This window comes from Bos grunniens, chromosome 7 (assembly GCF_055505025.1).
Source record: "Bos grunniens cultivar Pamir isolate PY7600 chromosome 7, Bosgru_T2T1.0, whole genome shotgun sequence".
Taxonomy (NCBI): Eukaryota; Metazoa; Chordata; class Mammalia; order Artiodactyla; family Bovidae; genus Bos; species Bos grunniens.
In genome coordinates, this window is record NC_141171.1 from 39,951,770 (window position 1) to 39,976,871 (window position 25,102).

At 41.0% G+C, this 25,102-nt stretch overlaps 1 protein-coding gene across 1 annotated transcript; it reads right to left on the reverse strand.

The window, feature by feature from the left end:
* Window positions 1–7,361: 7,361 nt before the first annotated feature.
* OR2Y1 (olfactory receptor family 2 subfamily Y member 1) lies at window positions 7,362–8,428 on the reverse strand. The gene has a single exon (XM_086411112.1). The coding sequence runs from the start codon at window positions 8,426–8,428 to the stop codon at window positions 7,490–7,492; it is 939 nt and encodes a 312-aa protein (XP_086267238.1). The 3' UTR covers window positions 7,362–7,489.
* Window positions 8,429–25,102: the final 16,674 nt, after the last annotated feature.

The window sequence follows — 25,102 nt, forward strand, 5'->3', positions numbered from 1 at the left end:
CAACCAACCAGACTAGGGGCCAACAAAGCCTACCTTACTGCCCATATAGTCAGCCAGTCACAAAAGAAGGACACATGCAGTCCTCTTAAGGGGAGTCCCTAGAAAAGATTAGTTGGTAAGGAATCTGGCTGCAAAACAGGAGACCTTGGTTTGATTCCTGGGTTGGGAAGATCTGCTGGGGAAGGGATAGGCTACCCAATTCCAGTATTCTTGGGCTTCCCTTGTGGCTCAGCTGGTAAAGAATCTGCCCACAATGCGGGAAACCTGGGTTTGATCCCTGAGTTGGGAAGATCTTCTGGAGATGGGAAAGGCTACCCACTCCAATATTCTGGCCTGGAGAATTCTATGCACTGTATAGTTTGTGGGGTCGCAAAGAATCAGACACAACTGAGTGACTTTCACTAGAATATAGAGAATGGGTGACAAGAGCAGAAAGCATTGCTAGGATGCATAGGATTTCTATAGAGAACTACTTCTCCCAGGTCAAGAAATACAACTCACATAAATCTAGAAACAGCAACTGGGACAAAATGAGGGGACAGAGGAATACATTCCGTACAAAGGAATAAGACAAAACCCTGGAAGAACTAAGTGAAGTGGAGATAGACAATCTAGTTGACAAAGAGTTCATAGTAATGATCTTAAAGATTATCAAAGAACTCAGGAGGAGAATGAATGCACAGAGCAAGAAGTTAGAATGTTTTAACAGAGTTAGAAAATATAAAGAAAAACAAAAATGAAGAATACAATAACTGAAATGAAAAATACACTAGAAGGGACCAACAGTAGACTAATTGATATAGAAAAACAGATCACTGGGCTGAAAGGCAGAGTAGTGGAAATAATTGATACTGAATTTAAAAAAATAAAGGATGGAAAGCAATAAAGGCAACTTAAGAGGCCTCTGGGACAACATCAGTGCGAGTGCAAGTGCAGTAGTATTCACATCATATGGGTCCCAGAAGGAGAAGAGAAACAGAAAGAGCACAATAAAATATTTGAAGAGAGACAATAACTGAAAATGTTCCTAACCTGGAAAAGTTTAGTCATCCAAGTCCAGGAAGCTCAGAGAGTCCCATACAGGATTAACCCAAAGAGGAACACACCAAGACACATTGTAATTAAAATGACAAAAATTAAAGATACAATATTAAAAGCAGCAAGGGAAAAGCAACAAATAATATACACAGGAACTCCAATAAGGATCTCAGGTAATTTTTCAGCAGAAATTCTGCAGGCCAGAAGGAAGTGGCATGATACATGAGGGAAAAAGAAAAGCCTACAATCAAAATACTTTACACAGCAAAGCTCTCATTCAGATTTGAGGGAAAATCAAAAGCTTTACAGGCAAGTAAAAGTGAACTGAATTCAACACCACAAAACCAGCTTTACCACAAATGCTAAAGAAACTTCTCTAGATGGAAAAAAGGCCCCGATTGGAAACAAGAAAATTATGGAATGAAAAATCTCATCAGAAGAGGCAAACATACAGCAAAGATAGGAAATCATCCACACACAAAGATAGCAGGGAAGTTTAAAAACAAAAGTAGTAAAATCACCTGTATCTACAATAAGCAGTTAAGCAATATACAAAACAATTGGATGTAAAATATGATATCAAAAGCAGTCATCAAAGAGGGAAGGCAAGTACAACTGCATGGTACTTAAATGTATTTGAAATTAAGAGATCAGCAACTTAATCAGGTGTATATATATGAAGGAAATGGTAATTCATTCCAGTATTCTTGCCTGAAAAATCCTATGGACAGAAGAGCCTGGCTGGCTACAGTTCATGGGGCTGCAAAAGAGTTGGACATGACTTGGTGATTTAACAGAAAATAGTACATTTCCCAACCTTGGAGAAGTGACCTTTTATAGAACTTGTCCTATGCACCCCAGAAATGCACTCCCCTCTGATCATCAAAGCTATTTGCTCTAGGGATGTCCCGAGTGTGGGCTGCATGGGCCCTTCTATTGTGGCAGACTGACTACTATGGATGGTCTGTAGGTGTGGCTGATCCCTCTGGCCCAGTTGGTTGCTAGGCCCTCTTTGTGTAGGAGCTACCAACCACTGCTAGGGCCTTGTCATGAGGTGGCTGCCTGCAGAACCCTAAAGATTGCCAGGGCTAGTTATTAACTACTGGTGGGCAGAACTAGGTTCTGGGGTGAGTAGTAACAGAGTCAGTGGTCTCAGATCTAGAGTCAGTTTTCTAGTGGTCAGGGCCAGCCCCTGATATGGCTGGCTGTGGGGTTCATGGTGTTCCAAAGTTGGTGTTGACCTGCTGGTGAGTGGACCTGGATCCAAGGGCAGCTACCTGAAGTGTCCAAGACGTCTTGGAGTTGGCATCAGCTTGCTGGTTGATGGAACCACATCCTAGGGCCTTTGACTGTAGGGCCCTTGGGGACCCAGAACTGGTGTCAGCCCACTGGTGAGCAGGACAAGTTCCTGACATGGCTGCCTACAGAATCTAGAGTGTCTCAAACTTGTCCAGCCAACTTTACACCACATTTTTTTATTCATCCATCTGTCTACGGACACTTAGATGGTTTCCATGTCTAGGCTATTGTGAACAATGCTGGAATGAATGTAAGGGTGCAGATATCTCTTTGAAAAGTGATTTGGTTTTCCTTTGAATGTATTTTCAGAAGTGGGATTACTGGATCAAATGGATTTTGAGGGCATTATGCTAAGTGAAATAAGTGAGACAGAAAAAGACAAATATAGAGAAAGACAAATCTCGTTTATGTGTGGAATCTTTTTAAAAAAAACTCATAGAAAAAGAAATCAAATTTGTGCTTCTAGAGGCAAATGAAGGGTGTGGGAGAACTGAATGAACATTGTGTGAGGGTATGAACTTCCACTTACAGAACAAATTCTGAGGATGTGACGTACAACATAATGACTGCAGTTAGCATTGCTATGTAGTATAGTTGAAAGCTGTTGGGTATATCCTAAAAGTTCTCATTACAAGGAAAATTTTTTTCTTTTCCTTTGTCTATATGAGATAATGGATGTTAACTAAATATATTATGACAATTGTTTTGTAATGCATATAAGTTAAGTCATTATGCTATACACCTTAAATTTGTACAGTGTTGTATGTGAATACCCCGGTAAAATCAAAAGAAGAAAAGAAAGAATTGTCCCTCTTTAGTCCCAGTCTTCAAGTTAAAATATGAATATAACTAAGAAAAAGCCTTGGATTTGGCTATAATAAAGGAAGTGTCATAGCTCAGACCTTTCACATTAACCACACAAAGAGCTAGAAAAGGACATAAAAATCTTCAAAAATTCATAGGAGTATTTGATATGGGTAAGGACTCCATGCCCCAAATGCATCTCCTAGCTCTTTACTATTCTTCTGACTCAGATCATGGTTCATAAGGCACATTTGAGCATTGAGATGCAAGAAAAAGTTTAAGGAGAAAGGATTATCCATCCTCTTGTGCATATAAAAGAATGGAGACTGGACGAAGATAATTGTGACCAGTGCTGAACATTACCTATGGTCTTTTCCTGCTGTTCAGTCTCCTGGTGTCACATCAAGTCTCTGAAGGATCACCCTCACCCCAGCACATGTATGCATCACACAGGCTCATCTCTCCACCCAAAACACACACACACAAACACGCACACACTCACTACTACCTCCCTGAGGATAGCAGTATTCTCTTTTGATGTTGGTTCTGAGGTGGGTGTGTCTGGTCCTTCCTTTCTGCAGTTAAAGCACCTTCCCAACATGAAGTATCTCCTTAGTAAGCACTCAAATCATTGAGGAATTTCCTATTAATATCAGTTAAAGGTAATACCAGTAAAACCAATGAAATTTAAAAAGATATAACAGGTTATACAGTCCAGAAATGTTTTTTAAATCTGTAGTACCAGTTTTTCCTGGTATTTACTGAAATATATCTAAGTTCTTATAGTTTCTCCTTTATTTTTTACATCAATCAATGTAATACACCACATTAACAAATTGAAAAACAAATTGAAAAACAAAAACCATATGATTATCTCAATAGATGCAGAGAAAGCCTTTGACAAAATTCAACACCCATTTATGATAAAAACTCTCCAGAAAGCAGGAATAGAAGGAACATACCTCAACATAATAAAAGCTATATATGACAAACCCACAGCAAACATTATCCTTAATGGTGAAAAATTGAAAGCATTTCCTCTAAAGTCAGGAACAAAACAAGGGTGCCCACTTTCACCATTACTATTCAACATAGTTTTGGAAGTTTTGGCTACAGCAATCAGAGCAGAAAAAGAAATAAAAGGAATCCAAATTGGAAAAGAAGAAGTAAAACTCTCACTATTTGCAGATGACATGATCCTCTACATAGAAAACCCTAAAGACTCCACCAGAAAATTACTAGAGCTAATCAATGATTATAGTAAAGTTGCAGGATATAAAATCAACACACAGAAATCCCTTGCATTCCTATACACTAATAATGAGAAAACAGAAAGAGAAATTAAGGAAACAATTCCATTCACCATTGCAACGAAGAGAATAAAATACTTAGGAATATATCTACCTAAAGAAACTAAAGACCTATATATAGAAAACTATAAAACACTGGTGAAAGAAATCAAAGAGGACACTAATAGATGGAGAAATATACCATGTTCATGGATTGGAAGAATCAATATAGTGAAAATGAGTATACTACCCAAAGCAATTTATAGATTCAAAGCAATCCCTATCAAGCTACCAACAGTATTCTTCACAGAGCTAAATCACCCTTTAATTTTTCACTTGAGAGCCTATCCTATACAGTCTTTTCTCTCTCAAGTCTCCCTTTCTTTTCAACAGATAAGCCCTCATTTTAAGTATTTCACGCAACATTATTTCCAACTCAAAACTCCACTTTGAAGGTTTAGCAGGCTAAGGACAAATGGCAAAATTTCTAATTGCATCCCTTTGGGCTCTAAAAGGAAGCTTCCCTGGTGACTCAGTGGTAAAGAATTCCCCTGACAAGCAAGAGACCTGTGTTCGATCCCTGGATTGGAAAGATCCCCAGGAGAAGGAAACAGCTACCCACTCAAGTATTCTTGCCTGGGAAATCCCAAGGACAGAGGAACCTGGCAGGCTGAAGTCCATGAGGTCACAAAGAATCAGACAAAGGAGACAGTGCCAAGGTGTTACTATTCTGTTTCTCTCGGGGGGACTCACCTCTGACTTCCTCTCTTGGATAGGTGAGGGAAACTTTGAATCACTCAGTGACTCTGGCGTGGCTACTGGGATGCATGCCCTCTGATGATCAATTAGCCACTGCCATGGATAAGAAGATCTAAGGAGACCCAAGGGTGTAGGTTCCTATGGAGATAGCATTTGCCTCCAGTAGGAAGTGACTTGCAAACACAATGGCTGTATGTACCCAACTGTTTCAGTGGCCTCTTAAACATGTATACCTGTGGCCAATTCGTGTTGATGTCTGGCAAAAAAAAAATCACAATATTGTAAAGTAATTATTCTCCAATTAAAATAAATTAATCTCCACAAATTACTTTAATGATATGTTCCCCTCAATACAATTGAGAGGCTATTTTTCTGCATATCAACTGAAAGAATAACACATTGTCCAAAAATAAGTTTATTAAATTCTGCACTGATGATTCAAATAATACTTTTTTCTCTATTAAGTTAATTCATATGTTTGAAGAGTTTGAACCTTGATTTACTAGGAACTCACATGCTCAACATTTAAGAGGAAAACTATTCATTCCATGAAGATTGTTGGTTAGTTTCTTGAGCTACTTAAGTAGTGGATAAGTTGATAGGATTTAATTAATTAATTTAAAAAATTTAAAAGATGCAACAGTACACTTTCTTTTTTTTTTAAAGCAGAATTGGTAAGATGTAGTAACAAAGGTTGGATTTAGGATGACATAAATCTGGACCTCAGGCTCACTGAACCTGGAAAAGTTACTTAAAACTTTGAAACTTCAGTTTAATCATCAATAGGGAAAATGACAAAATTTTCATAAGGCTGTTGTAAAGATTAATGACAATTTATTCAAAATGTTTTTAAAATAGCAAACAAATATTAGTTGTTGTTACTGGAATAAAACAAGATTAACCCAACGTGAAAATCACTGAGACTTACTGTAAAAGATTATCAACAATGATATCTGCCTTTGACATGGAAGCATCATTTCAGTATGTGGATTGGAAAGACAGTACTGGAATTTCAAGCGTCCACTGCTTTCCCCCCTTGCCCTAGAGTCTCTTGACCTGCCCACCACTGCCTACCGCAGAAATCTCTCTCTCTCTCTTTTTTTTCTTTCACTTCTGCTCTTTCTTCTTTTCCTATATCACTTTCTCATTATTTTTATACTCATTTCGTCTCTATTCTTCTCTTTCATGGAAAAGACCTTGTCCATGACCCAAATCAGCATGATAAGTCTGTTAGTACAGCTGATGAGATGCTGATCCTTCCCATTACTCAGTGATGTCCTAATAATTTTGTCTTTTCTTCAAATACGTTAATTATATTCATGTCTGAGACTATATATGCTCCATGAAGAACTTCTGTTCATGATCTCTATTTGTGCCAAGTTTCATAGACTGGTAACCACCAAAGGAGATCTTAGAAATGGTCCTGCAATATGAAAGTGAAGTGAAAGTGAAGGTCGCTCAGTTGTGTCCAACTCTTTGAGACCCCATGGACTATACAGTCCATGGAATTGTCCAGGCCAGAATACTGGAATGAGTAGCCTTCCCCTTCTCCAGGGGATCTTCCAAACCCAGGGATCAAACCCAGGTCTCCCACATTGCAGGCGGATTCTTTACCAGCTGAGCCACAAGTGAAGCCCAAGAGATATGAGGGCCATGGTTAAGTAGAAGAACAGGGGTGAATTCATGTCTTCTCCCTGTGAGGACAGTGCCATCTATATTGTACCACATGGGAATCACTGACTTTGGAAAACTTGCTGTCATCCCAATCAAGCCTTCTCTCACAGATTTGCTGAGAACCCTGCCCACTCTCCATAAGTAGACACAGTATACCTTTTTCCAACTTCATTCCTTTGGAAAGTTCTGATACGAATCAACACTTACTCTCTTTTGCATAATAATAGACACTGAACTAGAAAGAGTCATAAGAAATACCCACTTCCAACTGCCAAACAAGGAACGCAGTAAAACTCTGGCCTATAAAGAACTATTTTCTAATGACTAATTCCCCTCCTGACTCATTGGAAAAGACCCTGATGCTGGGAAAGATTGAGGGCAGGAGGAGAAGGGAACAACAGAGGATGAGATGGTTGGATGGTATCACCGACTCAATGGACATGGGTTTGCATGGACTCCGGGAGTTGGTGATGGACAGGGAGGCCTGGTGTGCTGCGGTTCATGGGGTTGCAAAGAGTCAGACACAACTGAGCGACTGAACTGAACTGAACTCCCCTCCAGGGATCAGATGGGCTCCAAGGTGTGAGAGCTACGACAGATGACTGTATTATTCCTCCTTTTCTCTCCTACACTGAGTATCTGCCTCTCCCTAGTACCTTCCTCACAGCCCCCTTCACATCCTTGTTCCTTAGGGTATAAATTAGAGGATTGAGCATAGGGGTAACTATGGTATAAAAAAGGGCTACAAACTTTCCCTCACTCTCAGAATAACTGTGCATGGGTTGGAGGTACGTATAGATGGCTGAGCCATAAAAAAGGGAAACCACCAAGAGATGGGACCCACAAGTCCCAAAAGCCTTTCTTCTCCCAGCCACTGACCTGACTTTCAGCACTGTCTGAACAATGTATACATAGGAACCTAGAATTAGTAGTGCAGGAACAACCAAGATTATGGCTCGAGCCACAAACATCTTGGTCTCTGTCCCTTCTGTGTCTTCACAAGCCAGCTTCAGGAGAACAGTCATCTCACAGAAGAAGTGATTCAGGAGATGGAGACCACAGAGAGGCATAGCCATCATGAGGCCTGTCTGAACCAGAGAGTTCATGCAGCCTCCTACCCAGGAGGCAATAGCCAGTGTCTGGCAGAGGTGGGGGTGCATAATGGCTGTGTAGTGGAGTGGATGACAGACAGCAGCATAGCGGTCAAAGGCCATCACCACCAGGAGCACACATTCAGTGGAGCCTAGGGCAAGGGAGCTGAAGAGCTGGACCACACACCCTTCGTAGCTGATGGTCCGGTCAAGTCCGTGAAGGTTGATCAGAAGCTGGGGCACAGTGCTGGTGGTATAGCAGAGGTCCAGGAAGGAAAGATGTCTAAGAAAGAAGTACATGGGCGTGTGCAATTGACATTCCAGGAGGGAAAGAGTGATGATGGTGGTGTTACCGAAGATAGTTAAGGAGTAGAAAACTAAAATAAAGACAAAAAGGATGGGCTCCAGTTGAGACCAATCTGAGAAGCCCATTAAAATGAAGCCTTCTCTAAAACTTGTGTTGAAACTTCCCATTTTTGCCTGTTCAAATAGCAGAAGACAATGTAATGACTCTTATGAAGAAGGATTTAAAAATTATTTCACAATTTTCCCTAGATAATCCTAACTCATGCATTGTGTTATCTGTTTTGCTATTCAGCTCCATTCTGTCCAGTCTTCTCCTACTTTGAGAGTGAAGATTACTAGATTAAGAATGATGTGACTTTCATTTGAACTCCAGTCCTGTTATGTGCTTCCTCTGTGATTTCAGCCAGGCCACTCAATCCTCGGGACCTGATGTTTCCTTGTCTGAAAGCAGAGACAATCTGTTGAAAAGAATCAAGAAAAGTGTAGATCCATCCTTTTGGGGAAAAAAAAAATAGCAACAAGTATGCTTCTTGTGATGAGTTACGATGCCTAGAATAATTTCCCCCTTCTCCAACTGATAAATATATCCATCAAATCCCCATAACATAAATATAAATAAAATTTTAATTGGTCAAAAAATGACAATGCGTGTAAGGTACAGACTTCTCCCATCTTCCTATTTACTGTTGATCATGTTTCCTTTTGGAAACTCCGTCACTGGCTTCCATAAATACACATCCTCCTCCTTGTCAACTCAGTGTATTCTCCTTTGATGGTGCCTCTTCTTTCAATAAGGTCTTAAATAGTATCATTCCCTGGAAACTTTACCTGGCTGTCTCCTCACCCTATACACTCTTTCTGGTGATCCCATTCATGGCTTCAGTTACCAATAATGACTTCCAAGTATTGGTTTGCAGCCAAGACTGCTCTTCAGAACTTCAAAATCAAGTATCTCTTCTTTGTGAACATTTCTACTCAGATAATCCACAGGCATCTCAAGGTTAGCATGTTCAAGTCTCATATCTCCCCTCCAAATATGCTTCTGTTGCATTCCCTTACTCGGTAAGTGATAGCCTCTTCCTCCTAAAAAATTTTTGTGGTTATCTCAGATCTCTCCTCACCCCATCCTAAAATTGATTGCTCAATATGTCCTATTGAAGCTATAGCCTAAATATCTTTCACTTCTTTCTCCTTTTCATCTTGTGTTTTCAATGACTTGATTGATGGCTCAATATTCCCATAATATTCCAAAATATCTTGTTTAGAGACTATTTATGAATCAACTCCTAACACTATTGTCAGAATGACTTTCTTAAATTGCAAATAAGATCGTGTCTCTTCACTGCTCAGAATTCTTGAATCATGCTGCTCTTTAGTATCAGGGGACTATCCAAATGCCTTAGAATACTCTACATAATTCTTTCTGATCAACTATGTTTTTCAAATGATCACCATAGTCTAGTGCAATAGACCTGAAAGTCCATAGTCAGGTTCCTACAGATCAGCTCTATCACCAACCCACTGTGCCTGTGCTACCTGTTCTGGAAATTTTACTTCTGTGAGTCTCAACCTACTTAGCTTTAAATAGAGAAAATAACTTTATTTCATAGGATTTGATTGGTATTAAATGGTATGATACATTCTGTGAGCTGCAAAGAATATTCCATACACATTTTTAACACTTGTTCTCAACCACTAACTTTTAAGTTTTATGAAACTAGCTTTGCTTTTGTTCACCATTTTGCCTCCATCTCTTGGTGAAGTTCCTGGTGAATAAAAGGTTTTTGATAACTGTTGTTAAATGAATGAACGAATGTATTTCCAAAGTTTGCATCATACTTGGTGAACATAAATGTTCCAGAAATATATGTTGCCTGTGCAACACAAAAGAATTAACTCATCTGCGATGTGGCAAAGGTTTAACAATTCCTGCTTTGTCATCATTTAGTGCAAAGGTTTTTAACCCTTCTGCAGTGTATTTCGTCAAGGATTTCTATGATGGCAGAGAGATAAATATATTTTCAATTGAGTAAAAGTTTTAAAACACAAGTAACATGATGTATGATAAAACCATAATTCAAAGGGATCTCACAATGATGAAACAAGGAGCTCTAAACCAATAGATAAGATAATAAGATAGTATTGAACTTAGCTTCAAAACCTTAAACAAATGTTGAATGGAGGAGATTAAATGTGACAGCTGTTCACTAAAAAGGTAGAAAACAAAGATGATGTAGGAGTATTCTGATTGAAAACAATGCAAGCCAACAGAGCCCACTTGATTGCTGAATTTTACCAAATGTGAGCTCGGACTAGATAAAAACCCAGTCTAGACTTTGGCCTTTCTAGCTTGGAAGGAGATCTAAAAGTCATTTCCACAAATGTCCTTGCACCATTTGATGCATGACTGCCATAGTATCTCAGACCCAGAACTTTTTTTAATGAAGCTCCTGCCTCATTTCCTCACATATGGTCTTTTGCTTTTTTATTCCCTCCTATCAGTTCCTTACTCCCATCTCTACGTGTCTCGGATTTCTTGATACGTCATGTCAACTATTTTCTTACTAATATCCTTAATTTATTATCTCTTTGACCCATGCACCCAATTTTGGAAGAATGCAATTCTCTATAGACTAAACTCAGGCTAATAAATTCTGCTAAAAAGAATAATTCAAATGCCCATCTCAATGCTACTAAAAATTTGCAGCCTTTCTAATGCACCATTAACATCTCTCTCTCTCTACTATCTCTTCCCCAATAGAAATGACATCTGATCAAGCCTCTCTAATTTAAAAAGCCTCTTTTCACCCTGTGTCCCCTTCTAGTTACTGCCCTCTTTTCTCTTCCTTCATAGATAAGTTTATTAAAAGAGTTGTCTATGTTCAATGTTTCAATAACCCCCTTCCCATTTATCCTTCAACCCACTGCAATAGGGGTTTTATCCTCACAAGTCTTTATGAGAAAATTCGGGGACATTGACAGTTCTTATCTTTGTCTCAGCATTTTATGTGTTGACTACTGTCTCCTTCTATATGAGAATTCTGCCCTTGCTTTCCTGGATGTCTTTCTATCTTCTCTGCCCATTCCTTAATCTCTGCGGTATAATCCTATTTTTCTGTGCATTTCTTACGTGTTGGCATTCCTTCTCAAGGTCCCACCCAAGACCTCCTTTTTTTTACCACTTTGCAGATGGTTCCTGGAAAATGCTATTCATTCCAGGCTTGAATCAATGGTAATAACACCCAAGTATATCTCTCAATCCCCTGATCTCTATTCTGAACTTCAAACTGCTTTAGTCCTTCTTCTTGCTGCGAATCTTCCCTTGGATATCCCCTAAGCACTTAGAACTCAGCAATGTCTAATACTGAATTCATCATAAGAATAAAACTGGTTCTTATCCTGTGTGTCCCATCTCAGGAATGGGCGCTACCAAGCTACATAGCTTGCCAAACTAGAAAAGTAGTCATCAGCCTCTATACCCTCATGTTGGATTCAGATCACAGCTTAGATTTCAGTTCTTCTAAGAGAGCAGTTCTCAACCAGGCCAGTTTTACCCCTCAGGGGAAATTTTTAGTTGATACAATTGGCATCTAGTAGATCAAGACCAAAGATGCTGCTAAATGTCCTATGATGCACAGGTCATCAACACACACACACACACACACACACACACACACACACACACACGACCCCGTAAAGTGTTGTACCTTCTCATATACAATTTATCACATTCAACTTCAGTTTCTGATTTAATCATTCCTCTATCCCATCACATTAGAGCTTACAGAGGTCACAGCTCTATCTATCTTGTTCACAATTACAGTTTTAATACCTCGAGCAGTGATGAGCACATAAGTCCGCAGTAATTAAATCCCTGATGCCTGCAGGCATTCACTTGTACCATATTTAATAGGTACTTAAAAAGACCTGAAGTTGGATGGGAAACACATGTACACCCATGATGAATTCAAGTCAATGTATGGCAAAACCAATACAACATTGTAAAGTAAAGTAAAGTAAAATAAATAAATAAATAGAAAAAAAAAAAAAAAGACCTGAAGTCTTATTGCAGTTTCAGCCTTACTTAAAAAGTGAGATGCAGTAGTTCTGTTTTCTTGGGATCCAGTACATTTTATCTGAAATCTGACATGACGAGAGAAATAATCATTGTTTACATAGCCTCCAAATCAAAGTTTTTATATCCTTACTTCATCCTGTTAACCTTCCTCTGACCAGCCGTGGCCTTGGCACCTGCCTGACCTCGGCACCTGCCTGACCTCTTGTGAGCTGCCTTCCTAAGGGGATATTTCCTGCTTCCTAACCCTTAGAGCCTTGCTGAGAATAAGCTGATTTCCCAGAACTACAGCATACGTGTCACCTCAAGTATCACATTAAATCTTTCACTAGGCTAATGCCAGTGAACCCCTTTATTTAGCACAGCTCATCATACATTGGTCACATATTTACCACTCAGGAACCAGTTAAACATTCCCATCCCTCATAGAGCTTCACTTCTCCACTCACTCTAGTCTCAGTGGCTGGGATCTGTTTCATGCTCAAATCTGGTTGGTACTTATGAAAAGAAAAAGTATACTTACTCACAAACTCCTGGGAGTCTTTTCCATCTTTCAATAACAGTAACAAGTTATTCCTCACACTGACCTAAGGTTGGGCCCCTGGTAGATCCCACACATTACTCCTAGTCTTACATCTCAAAACCCAGGTGGGCTTGACCATAATGCAAGCCCTGTTCTGTTCAAACTGAGTCATGGATTGGGCATCACAGAGCCTTCATGCGAAAAGGCCCAGTGTGTACAACTGAGGATAGGGAAAGTCTCATTAGGGGAGCCCACAGAGCAAACACAATCCTTCCAACTGACAATCCTCTAAATGTTGAAGAAATAATCATGATATGCACACTTTTCTGGATTCCATGTTCCTCAAGTGAAGGTGATAGCTTCCAAATATCCATTTCCTTTCATATTTCCCAAATCTATCATTCCAGTAAAAGAAGAAAATGATATTAGGCTGATTTAACTAGTTCCTAAAAACATGTGTTTTCATCCCATCCATATCTAGGTTTTAACAAATGACCCTTGTGCAACTTCACATTTAAATAAAAGTACAGTACCCAATACTCTGATGGACAGGGAGGCCTAGCGTGCTGTGATTCATGGGTCGCAAAGAGTCGGACACGACTGAGCGACTGAACTGAACCCAATACTCTGCCCTGGCCAGATATAATTTTGAGTGTTTTGCAAGCTCATGGCAATCAACTGGGATTAAAACCTTGACAAAATACATAGAACCTAAGGGCAGTAAAATCAATTAGGCACTGAAAATATCCTGCATGAGAAACAGAGGTTTTAATTGTGTTTTTCAGATTAGGAAAGAGTTCACTTAAAGACAAACATGATAGCATGTATACATGTTCAAAGATCTATCATATGGAAAAGGTATTGAATTTGCTTTGTACTCCTCCAAAGGCAGAAGTATAACCAACTGGTGAAACTTACACTGTGGCTGTGACTGTGCCTGAGAGTGTGGCTCAATAGAAAGAAAAGCTTGGGGGAAAAAATGAAGCAGTCTAAAAATACCCTGCCTGGAAATGTAGTGATTTTCTTGTCACTTGAAAGCTTCCTCATTCAGAGGCTGAAAGTTGACATTTCAGGATGTTGTAAAAATGTTCCTGCACTAACTGGAGGATTGGGCTAGATGATCTGACCCAGATGATCTAACCCAGTTCTGATTTATATTTTTCTAATCTTAAATTGTGTTTAAATTTTTTTTACTCTTATTCTTAATTTCCTGGGCACACACAAGGCATTTTGATATCTGCATATGAGACTGTTGATTTTCTACAGTACATATATCAAATTTTACGTTTATCTTTGTATTTGTGTCTATGTGTACATGCCTCTGTGTGTGTGCATTATCTCTATAAATAACAGACTTCTTGAGAACAGAAATTATATTTATAGTTTTTATTCAACAGCATGCAGTAATATATCCTTAATGCCAATACACTAATTTAGCAATGTTATCTGACTACAGTGGAGCCAGATTCAAACCAGAAAAGTTAATCTTCTATTCTAGGCAAAAAAAAAAAAAGAGAGAGAGAGAGAGAGAGAAAGAGATCCCACAAATTCCTTCCTAACCTTCATTGTTAGAATATCCATCCTTAAATATGAACCTAATCTGATTTCATTTCCTCCTATTATACCTGCATAATAGCTCTCTTGTTCATTTTTGGAAGATTAAATTATCAAACCTTACTAGATACTAAAACATCCTTCTATGCCTTCTCCATCCCATAGTCTCACTTGGCCATTCTCTTATCCTGACCCCACTACTCTCACACACAAATCCCATCTCCTCCCACAAGTCTGTGCAGTGATCTTCAAGACTCTTTTATTAAATACTCAATAATAACCCACCGATATTTTCTATTATAAGGTCAGAAAACCATAGTGAGAGTCCAGTCTGCTTAATTCACATTCAAAGGTTGAATTAACAAACTGCTTTTTTCAACTCTGTTTCCCTACACAGAACACTGTCTCCAAATAGGAGGGATTCCGTCTTGTTGTCTACTCCTCCAAGAAGACTTTCTTGATTTCTTTTCAACAACTCTGACCATGCCTCTATACTTTGTCTCCTTCCTCTGATGTACACCGTTTACTTTACATATTATAGCCATTGATACTATAGAATTTGAGTATTAGGAGGGACTTCAAAATTATTTTAAGCCAAACCTTATACTTTATATAAAGAAACTGAAAGCCTTATCATTGTTCAGTGATTTCCCTAAGTTTATGCAATTATAAGAGATGCATGTGAAATTATTTTACCTGCTGTGTGTTGTGGGTGAGTAGGTAAAGAAGTAAAGATTCTATCAGTGATAAAATAAGTTTTTAAATGAATTTAATACCTCTATATCCTCAAATCCAGGACCCAACACAATGGAACTCAATACTAATTGCCTAATGGAATATTTCCAGAGTTATATGAATTTTAATTGCAAAGCCAAAGGAACTCAGTACTCACCCAGAGATCTAGGAAAGACAAATACTGCATTTACTTCTCTCAGTTCTTTGGATTCTAAGGTGATAAGAGACACATTTAAGATTGGTGGCATCTAGAGATGTCTGAAGAAGATGCGTTCCACTTTGATCCTAACTCCGTCTGTGGGATGGAGGGCTTAGGTCAGAGTCCCTTTCCTGGAGAACTGATTGTATATGTTTCCTCCCTGAGCAGGGCACATATGCCAGGAGCTGGGAATACCCTCCCACTGTATCCCACTTGCTTACCCTAAGCAACTCAGACCAGGAGGGAGCTGGTGTATTATCACACCATCTCCTGACTGCAAGGCTGAGTGCACCAGTTCTGTCCTATGGGCACTGCCAAGTTCTCCTTAGAGCAATGAAGAGAGAATTGTTACCAGGTGAGACCTTGGAGACGTTTGGGGCCCAATGTGGCAATTATGATCAACTCACTGGTGCTTCATGATCTGCCTTGAAATTTTCAATTCTCTGTATCCCTCTTACACTGCTCCAGCCAAGCTGATATACTAAGTGTCCTCAGATTATACCTTCTCACTTGGCTCATGCTACTTGGATTCTTCATACTTCTATCTTGACCCAAATGCTACCTGCCCCTCACCACTCAGACTAAGTTCCATGTCTCACTTGAAGTTTACTGTGTTCATAACATATCCCACATCTTTTCCTCCCTTGGACTCCTCAAAGAATGCTCACATATTCTCATTTATGCACATCATTCATCCAATTAAATATTAATTTCCTTAACAACAAGTTTATTGTTTTACATTTCTCTCTCATACACAATATTTAAAGTATTGGTACTTAGCTTCTTATATTCTGCTTTAATACACAAAATTTTAAAATAAAATGTATTCATTTATTAATTCATTCAAAAAATATTAAGCAATTAACCCTGTTCTAGATACTGTGGTAAATAAGAAATTCAACAATGAAAATTATTTGTGTTTATTTAAGGCATCATAACATAATGTAGAGAAAATTTCTCTGCCATGACTAGCTTCGGGATCTTGAAATGCTTTCCTATAGAAAGTAGCATGGTCATTGCCAGGTGGGAGTGGGCAGAAATGGATGAATGTTGTCAAAGAGTACAAATTTCTCAGTATAAGACGAATAAGTTGTGGGAACCTAGTGTGTGGCAATGGCACCCCACTCCAGAACTCTTGCCTGGAAAATCCCATGGATGGAGGAGCCTGGTAGGCTGCAGTCCATGGGATCGCTAAGAGTCAGACACGACTGAGCAACTTCACTTTCACTTTTCACTTTCATGCATTGGAGAAGGAAATGGCAACCCACTCCAGTGTTCTTGCCTGGAGAATCCCAGGGACAGGAGAGTCTGGCGGGCTGCTGTCTATGGGGTTGCACAGATTCGGATACGACTAAAGCAACTTAGAAGCAGCAGCAGCAGCAGCAGTGTGCAGCATGTTGACTATAGTTAACAATACTATATCACACACTTGAAAGTTGCTAAGAGAATAGATATTAACAATTCTCACTACCCACATAAAAATGGTAACTACATATGGTGATAGATGTGTTAACTAACCTTATTGCGGTAATCATTCCACAATATATATGTTTATCGAATTATCAGAAATGGCAACCCACTCCAGTATTCTTGCCTGGAGAATCCCATGGACGGATGAGCCTGGTGGGCTGCCATCTATGGGGTTGCACAGAGTCGGACACGACTGAAGCGACTTAGCAGCAGCAGCAGCAGCAGCCCCCCTTTCTGACCCCTAAGAAGCTTTCTTGCTCATGTGCAGACAGGAAAGTCTTCCATGACCTCAGGAAGAGGTAAGAGGTTATCTCTTTACTTCACTAGATGTCAGCTTTCACCACTAGCTTTGTCCTTGGAGTGTCTGGGTGAGAACAAAACTTAAAATCTACTGTACTTGACAAACACCAGCTGTCCAGCCCAGGGACCCAGAACCCTACTACCTCAGAACCACGTGTCTGTGCCATGTCTGAACCACGTATCTGTGCCATGTAGAACTGTCGGGGGTATGGATTGAGGATGGAAGTCTATCTCTTTGGACAATAAAAGGAAGCAATTTAGCAAGGAATGGTAAGTCAGACTACTTGTTTCAGGTGAGGTGTCACCTAAGACTTTGATAAAATCCCCAGGTAGGTGGCTCTGGGGCTCAGGTCTGCCATTCAGAAACTCAGCTTTCCTGATTCATTCATGTCTAAAGAATCAATTCAACAAAATCCCCTAGAGACGGTGTACAATAAATAAAAATCCCACTACCTCACAATTCACCCTACTGTCAGCAGAGGGCGCGCCTTCTCTATGAAGACAATTCAAATTAAAAACCTGCTTCAGGACAGTTAATAGATGAACCTTATTTTCTTTTTATTTTACTGTATTTTACAAGAGTTATACAATGAGCAAATATTACTTACATGATTAGAAAAAATGTGGGACTTCCCTGATGGTCTAGTGGTTAAAATTCTTTGCTTCAACTGCAAGAACTTTCTCTCAAATGGTATAGAAAGTTTTATATGTCTGTCATATGACAAAACACTACTTGTCGTACCATCTCAGAGGACTATGTCTTCTTGGTACTAGTAATTCAACTCCTCTATGGGTTTGAAATTTTTCATAATAAAAACTTGGGGCATATTTTAAACATAAAATGGAAAAAAAAAAAAAAAGTTTGGGGATGAAAACAAGACAAGTATCAGGTACTACTGTTGCTTAACAAATTGCCCCAAAAACTTAGCATCATAAAACAACCACTTTGCTTACAATGGGTCATAAATTCAGGAAGGGTTTGTCTGGGCGGTTGTCACTTGGGGTGTCCCGTGCAGTTGCAGGTAGGTGTCAGCAGGGCAGCAGACACCTAAAGGCTTCCAGACCGGTTATGCAAAGTGACTGACTCACATGGTTGAAGCCTTTCCAGCAAAGCAGTTTAGGGGTCATCAGACTTCTTACATGGCAGCCCCACACAGCTCAAGGATCAGAGTGTGTGCAGGCCAGAAAGTGAAGCAGAAGCCAAGTCCCCTTTCATGACCTGGGACCTCATTCCCACCCACTGCATAGCTTCCTATAGGCTAAGGTGGCTGGTCCCACGTGGTAAGAGAAATTTAGCTGAACATAAGGTTGCCACTCCACTTCCCTGGCTCCCTTGCAAATACGGGAACTAGACCAAGTTCTGGTGAGTGGGTAATGAGGAAAGAAGACATGTACAAATTCTAGGTTTCATTCTAAAAAGAAAGAGGGTTGCCTTCCCCTTCTCTTTTCCTCCTTTCTAGCTGGAGCCAGGGCACCATCTCTGGGAGCTGGGAACCATGTGTTGAAGATGGTAAAAAACGACGAAATGGAAGACTGAGCTCTTGTTGGGTGTGAGTCTGCTGTGGCAGCCTCAAAGACCACCCACCTGAACTTCTGAGTGGATGAGAAATAAAACATATTATTTCGCCCATCATCAGATCGTGTTGGGTGTCTCTGAGCGACCAGACTGATACCTTAAAGGCAAAGGTCCTCTGCTTTCAATACAAGTGCATCTCCTGGAAGGGACACACAGATCCCTGTGAAACAGAGTAGGACCATGTGGGGCCTTTCTGGGAGCAGATCCCCACCCCCCGCCTACTACCACCCCTCATTGTAAGAAAACTCTAGCTTCCTAGGCCTTCCCTGAGTTCCAAATAGTAAATTTAATCAGAGAAGTGGTCCCTGGTGGCTCAGGGGTAAAGAATCTACCTGCAATGCAGGAGACGGGGATTCAGTCCCTGGGTTGGGAAGATCCTCTGGAGAAGCAAATGGCGACTCACTCCAGTATTCTTGCCTGGGATATCTCATGGGCAGAGGAGCCTGGTGGGCTACATCCATGGGGTTCCAAAAGCGTTGGACATGACTTAGTGACTAAACAACAACAACAACAGAAAATGCAGAAACAATGGAAAGCAGTTAAGCAAGATTCCGTGCCTCAAGACAGGCGATGGGGGGACTTCCGTGGTAGTCCAGTAGCTTAGATTTCACACTCCCAATGTAGGGAGCTCAGGTTTGATCCCTGGTCATGTTACTGAGTCCAAGCTCACTCTGCTCATTGCATGGTGGGCCAATAAATCTGAGAGACAAGGTGTTGAGGCAAGGAAGAGACTTTAATCAGAGACCCGGCAGATGGAGAACATGACAGGCTAGTGCCTTAAAATAACCATCTTATGGGGTCTGAATGCCAGATTATTTTATAGATCAGAGATAGGGGAGGTGAGGAAGCAAAGTAAAAAGGCCATTAATTTTGCAAACATCTCCTAGAGTGGCAAATCTCAGGCAGGGGATATGTTAAGTTCTTCCTTCCTGCCATCCACAGGTGGACAGGGTTCTGAACAAAGGCCCTTTAGTTAAATAGTCAGGCAGAGGGGCAGGATTCTCTGAGGTGGGCCGTTATGTGTGATTATAATAAAAGCAATGAAAGGCAAGTCAAAGAAATAGTTCCAACATGGAGTCAGAATTGGCTTCCTTCCTGCAACAGTCAGGGAACTAGATTCCAATGCTGCAACTAAAGAGTTTGCCTACCACAACTAAAGATCCCTCACGCCACAGTAAAGATGGAAGAGCCTTCGTGCTGCAGCCAAGACCCAGTGCAGCCAGAAAAACGTGTGCTCAGTCATTCAGTTGTGTCCAGCTTTTTGCGACGCCATGGACTGTAGTCCACCACATGCCTCTATCCGTGGGACTGTCCAGGCAAGAATACTGAAGTGGGCTGCCATTGCCTTCTCCAGGGGATCTTCCTGATTCAGAGACTGCAGGTGAATTCTTTACTGCTAAGCCACTGGGGAAGCCTAGACAAATGAATAAAATAAATATTTTTCAGAATGCTTAATAAACAGGAAAAAAAAGATGACACAGAAGTAGTCAAATATACTTTTTTCAAAAGACAGGAAATGTGGTGCATGTTTCCACATCAGGAAGGGCCCTAACCTTTGCCTCTAGATGGAGGGGTGTGGGAGAACTGACAGAAACTCAAGGCCCCAACTGGGCTGGAGGCAAACCACTTATCTCTAAGGAAATCCTTTCAGGAAGCCTGAAACTCCAAGTGTTTGTTAAAGATATTTAAGGAAAAGAGTAAATGATCATAATTATGGTGAAGGTGAGTATGTGACATGGTTATAAAACAATATATAGGATATATATAAATGTTTAACTTATATAAAGCTAAATAAATATTTATGTAACTTTATGACTTTATAGATGATTTATCTATTTATCTACATATATGAGAAAGAAGTCTGACAGTAAATAGAGATGGGGGGTGGTAGATTGTAAGTGTGAATGTTTTATTATTTGCTTTCTGATTTCTAAAATGAACATGTTTTGCTTTTGTAATATGAAAAAAAGTGTTAATGAATGATACTTTTCACTTTAAAAGGTTATTGTAAAACACACACACTCACACACACACACAACAAATTAGAGGTCACTGTAGCTAACCATCTAAGAGTCCCCACCTTTCCCCCACCAGCTTCTACTGGCCCCAACCCCCATCCTCAACTCCTCTGCTTGCAGCCCATCCCTGGTTGCCTACCACACCCCCAGCTGCAACCCCCAGCCTTGGTCTAGTTTTGAACAAACCCTAATGTATCAAACAGAGGTTCTGGGGAACCCTGGTCAGAGACTGTACCCAACACATTTGTGTATGCTGGGGGTAACTGAGCCCATGAATGAGATCCCACCAGGATGACCCAGATAAGAGGATGAAGGCTGAGAAACTTCTGGAGTGGAGGGAAGGCGGAAATAGCAGTGGTTGAAGAGAATGGCAGGAAGTGGAAGAGGAAGAGCTGTGGGTCACTGGCAGAGGCTGAAACGCTGAAGCCAAGGCAGAGGAGTAGTGGGCTGGCCCAAGCCGCTTCCGGGCCCACAAACACTGCAGGTCCCCACGAGGCCACCTGTGGGCCGCTGTACCCTGCACATCTCACAGACAAACCCTCCACCCTCGGGAACTGCAAGCACCATACCAGTCAGTCACCGAGGTTCCAGTGAGGGCCTGAGGTAGGAGGTGGGTGGGTCCCAGGGCTGGACAGTGGGTGTTTGTCAAGCAGAGTAAAATTGAAGCTTTGTTTTCAAAGGACAAAGTTAATGGCAGGAGCTGAGCCCTGTTGGAATAAAGAGATAAGACGACGATTTCTGGGGTCAAGGAAACCCTCCTGACTGCATGTGCAGAGGAATGCTCCTCGGGGTTCAAAAAGGAGGGGGTGCCACCCCATAATAGGTAGCGCTAAAACTCCCACAGGCCTCTGCACCGGAGTCCATCTTGGCAAAAACTTGCATATGCATATTGGGGAGAGACCTAGAACAGATCAGGAGTGAGAAAAGAAATGAGATAATTGGCCAAAAGTAAACCAAGACCTGGAAGAACTGCCCTATACAGATGATTTAACCATCTCTTTACTGTTCTCCTCCTCATTAGGGAGGGTGGGCTTTCTCTCCACGTGTGTATTTCTGCCTTGCTTCTGTCTTATTTAAATTAACTGTTTCTCTGTGTGCTCTCTCACACATTATATTGTGTCTCTAATAATAAACTTTACACTTGTTTTTACAGTTCTTGCCTCCTTGAGAAATTCATTTTTCAAATGGGGCAAGAGCCAGGGGAACTTTGCTTCTAGCTTCTAGCCATTCTCCCACATACTCTCTGGTGGTCTGGTAGCTAGGATTTCTGACTTTTCACCCAGGCTACCCAAATTCAATTCCTAGGTTGGGAACTAAGATTCTACTTCAAATCGCTGCTGTGTGCTGTCTCCGGAGATCAGGCCCATCTCACCTGGGAGCCATGTTGAGCTGGGTGAGTTCAATACCCAGCTCTTGTCAGCTCCTGAATTATCTTTAATCTCTGGACTCAAGGTTAGCATAGCTCTGCAGGTTTAATTACACCGTGCTTTTTCCATTTGGTACTTCCGCTTGCTTTGTTATCCACAGGAGGATCACGGTTTGAGGGAGTGGCAGCCAGGCACACACGAATCGCTTGACCTCTCTGGGGACCCACATCAAAAGAAAGACAAACAGAATACAGAGACACCTGAAAGTGCTCCTCACTTGAGGAGAAACCAGCCTGAATCTTCTGTTTCCTCCTCTGCAATCTCTCTGGGATGGCTGCCTTCCCACCCCCTCTTGCTATTTGACCTGGCAGCCCAGCCCCATCTACCACCCAGGGGCTTGAGGGAGAGGAGACCAGAGTACAAGGAAGGCTGAGATGGCCTTGGAGGAAATGAGGTAAAAGATAGAAAGGGGATGGTCCTGATTAAGTTCAGTTCAGTCACTCAGTCGTGTCCGACTCTTTGTGACCCCATGGACTGTAGCACGCCAGGCCTCCCTGTCCATCACCAACTCCCAGAGTTTACTCAAACTCATGTCCATTGAGTCGGTGATGCCATCCAACCATCTCATCCTCTGTCATCCCCTTCTCCTCCCGCATTCAATTTTTCCCAGCATCAGGGTCTTTTCCAATGAGTTGGCTGTTCGCATCACGTGGCCAAAGTATTGGAGTTTCAGCAGTCTTTCCAATGAATATTCAGAGTTGATTTCCTTTAGGATTTAGTGGTTTGATCTCCTTGTGTAACAGGAGAGAAAAGGGCAGGGCACAACTTTTGAAAGAATGACATAGCCCAAGCACACAACATAAACTGATTAGAATCAAATGGGACCAAGATGGCAGACAAGACTAGACCTTGATCCTAAATCAGCAAGTGAAATGACACACCTAGAGGTGCCATGACAGTTCCAAGTCACTATCAAAAGACCATGGTGTGGGCGGTGGCCCAAATCCTGGAAACTTCTGCCCCTTCCCAAAAATAGTTGGAATAATCATCCCACTCATTAGCATATGAAATTACCCAGCTTATAAAAACTAACCAAGCTACATTTCACTGTTGCACTCGCCCTGTGCAATGGCCCACACTCTGTGGGGTGTGTTTTTATCTGTATCTGAATACAACCACTTCTTACCTATCACTTTGTCTCTCACTGAATTCTTTCTATGATGAGACATCAAGAACCTGAGCTTCATTAGGTCCTGAAACCAGGTACTGTGGGTTTTGGCTGGGTTTGAGTCCCAACTATGTGGGTTCAAGGCCCAACCAGGGTTTTGGCTGGGTTCGAGTCCCAGCCATGTGGGTTCAAGTCCCAATCTGTGGTAAACAGTTTCACTTGGAGTCCAAGGGACTCGCAAGAGTCTTTTCCAGCACCACAACTCAAATGCATCAATTCTTAGGTGCTCAGCCTTCTTTATGGTCCAACTCTCACATCCATACATGACTACTGGAAAAACCATAGCTTTGAATATATGGACCTTTGTCACCAAAGTGATGTCTCAGTTTTTTATACTCTGTCTTGGGCTGTCCTCTTGAAGAAAGTGAAAGAGGAGAGTGAAAAAACTGGCTTAAAACTCAACATTCAAAAAATGAAGATCATGGCATCCAGTCCCATCACTTCATGACAAATAGATGAGGAAACAATGGAAATGGTGAAAGACTTTTATTTACTTGGGTTCCAAAATCATGGCAGATGGTGACTGCGGCTATGAAATTAAAAGATGCTTGCTCCTTGGAAGAAGCTATGATCAACCTAGACAGCACATTAAAAAGCAGAAACATTACTTTGCCAACAAAGGTCCATCTAGTCAAAGCTATGGTTTTTCCAGTAGTCGTGTATGGATGTGAGATTTGAACCATAAAGAAATTTGAAGAATTGATGCTTTTGAACTGTGATGTTGGAAAAGACTCTTGAGAGTCTCTTGGACTGCAAGGAGATCAAAGCAGTCAATCCTAAAGGAAATCACCCTCAGTATTCATTGGAAGGACTGATGCTGAAGCTGAAACTACAATACTTTGGCCACCTGATGCGAAGAACTGACTCAACGGAAAAGGCCCTGATGCTGGGAAAGATTGAAGGCAGGAGAAGGGGATGACAGGATGAGATGGTTGAATGGCATCACTGACTCAATGGACATGAATCTGAGTAAACCCTGGGAGTTGGTGATGGACAGGGAAGCTTGGCATGCTGCAGTCCAAGCGGTCTCAAAGAGTCAGACACAACTGAGTGACTGAATTGAACTGAACTAGGTCTGTCAGAATGTGGTCCACTGGAGAAGGGAATGGTAAACCACTTCAGTATTCTTGCCTTGAGAACCCCATGAACAGTATGAAAAGGCAAAATGATAGGATACTGAAAGAGGAACTCCCCAGGTCAGTAAGTGCCCAATATGCTACTGGAGATCAGTGGAGAAATAACTCCAGAAAGAATGAAGGGATGGAGCCAAAGCAAAAACAATACCCAGTTGTGGATGTGACTGGTGATAGAAGCAAGGTCCGACGCTGTAAAGAGCAATATTGCATAGGAACCTGAAATGTTAGGTTCACAAATCAAGGCAAATTAGAAGTGGTCAAACAGGAGATGGCAAGAGTGAACATCGACATTCTAGGAATCAGCGAACTTAAATGGACTGGAATGGGTGAATTTAACTAGATGACCATTATATCTACTACTGTGGGCAGGAATCCCTCAGAAGAAATGGAGTAGCCATCATGGTCAACAAAAGAGTCCGAAATGCAGTACTTGGATGCAGTCTCAAAAATGACAGAATGATCTATGTTCGTTTCCAAGGCAAACCATTCAATATTACAGTAATCCAAGTCTATGCCCCCAACGAGTAATGCTGAAGAAGCTGAAGTTGAACAATTCTATGAAGACCTACAAGACCTTTTAGAACTAACACCCAAAAAAGATGTCCTTTTCATTATAGAGGACTGGAATGCAAAAGTAGAAAGTCAAGAAACACCTGGAGTA